Below are 776 nucleotides of genomic sequence, written 5' to 3'. Positions count from 1 at the left end.
GTCTGGGGATGGGAAAGGGAACAGGAGCCCCTGGACAGGGACAAGGACAGGGACACGCGGATGGGGACAGGGATGGGAAAGGGAACAGGAGCCCCTGGACAGGGACAAGGACAGGGACACGGGGATGGGGACAGACAGGGAGCAGTGACAGGGGTGGGACATGGGGCTGGCCAGGCCTGGGCTGGGTCTGAGGGGATACAATGGTGGAAGGGGTAGGGAAGGGCAGCAGGGAGGCACAGGAGAGGGATCTGGGGATTGAGGAAAGGCAGGGCAGCACAGGGACATGGGACAGGAAGGGACACGGGGATGGGCAAGGGACACCTGTCAGTGGTGGGGACACGGGGCTGGGAGGGCAGCGGGCCAGGCCCAGACTGGGCCACGCCATGTTTGAGGCCTGGCTGGCCCTGAGGGGTTCCAAGGGCCCTGTGCTGGCTCTGGGGGTTCCATGGGGCCCAGGTTGGGGCTCAGGGTCCCTGTGCTGGCTCTGGGGGTTCCATGGGGCCCAGGTTGGGGCTCAGGGTCCCTGTGCTGGCTCTGGGGGTTCCATGGGGCCCAGGTTGGGGCACAGGGTCCCTGTGCCCAGCCCGGGCCCAGCCCCACCTGGCAGGTGTCGATGCCGCCCCGCGGGTACCCCGCGCACAGGTCCTGGGGGTGCACGGCCCCCCCGTACCAGCGGCTGCTGTTGCACAGCTGGACGTCGATGAGCCGCACCTTGGCCTCCTGCAGCACCAGGCGTGGGCTGGGGGCTGCGGGCACAGAGGGCACTGAGCGGCGGC

The 776-nt window shown here is 69.1% G+C and overlaps 1 protein-coding gene across 1 annotated transcript in view; it reads right to left on the bottom strand.

Annotated features, from left to right (window-relative positions):
• The window catches only part of LOC102034420 (acrosin-like), a 4,513-nt gene that overhangs the window by 630 nt on the left and 3,107 nt on the right, over positions 1–776 (bottom strand). Inside the window, exon 4 of the mRNA XM_031061902.1 lies at positions 601–746. Within this exon, the coding sequence (XP_030917762.1) occupies positions 601–746 (146 nt within the window). The remainder of the gene's footprint in view (positions 1–600; positions 747–776) is intronic.

The sequence above is a fragment of the Geospiza fortis genome, unplaced genomic scaffold (genome assembly GCF_000277835.1).
Source record: "Geospiza fortis unplaced genomic scaffold, GeoFor_1.0 scaffold61, whole genome shotgun sequence".
Classification (NCBI taxonomy): domain Eukaryota; kingdom Metazoa; phylum Chordata; class Aves; order Passeriformes; family Thraupidae; genus Geospiza; species Geospiza fortis.
The sequence above is the reverse complement of the archived record's forward strand: the minus strand, read 5'-3'. Positions and strand labels throughout refer to the sequence as shown.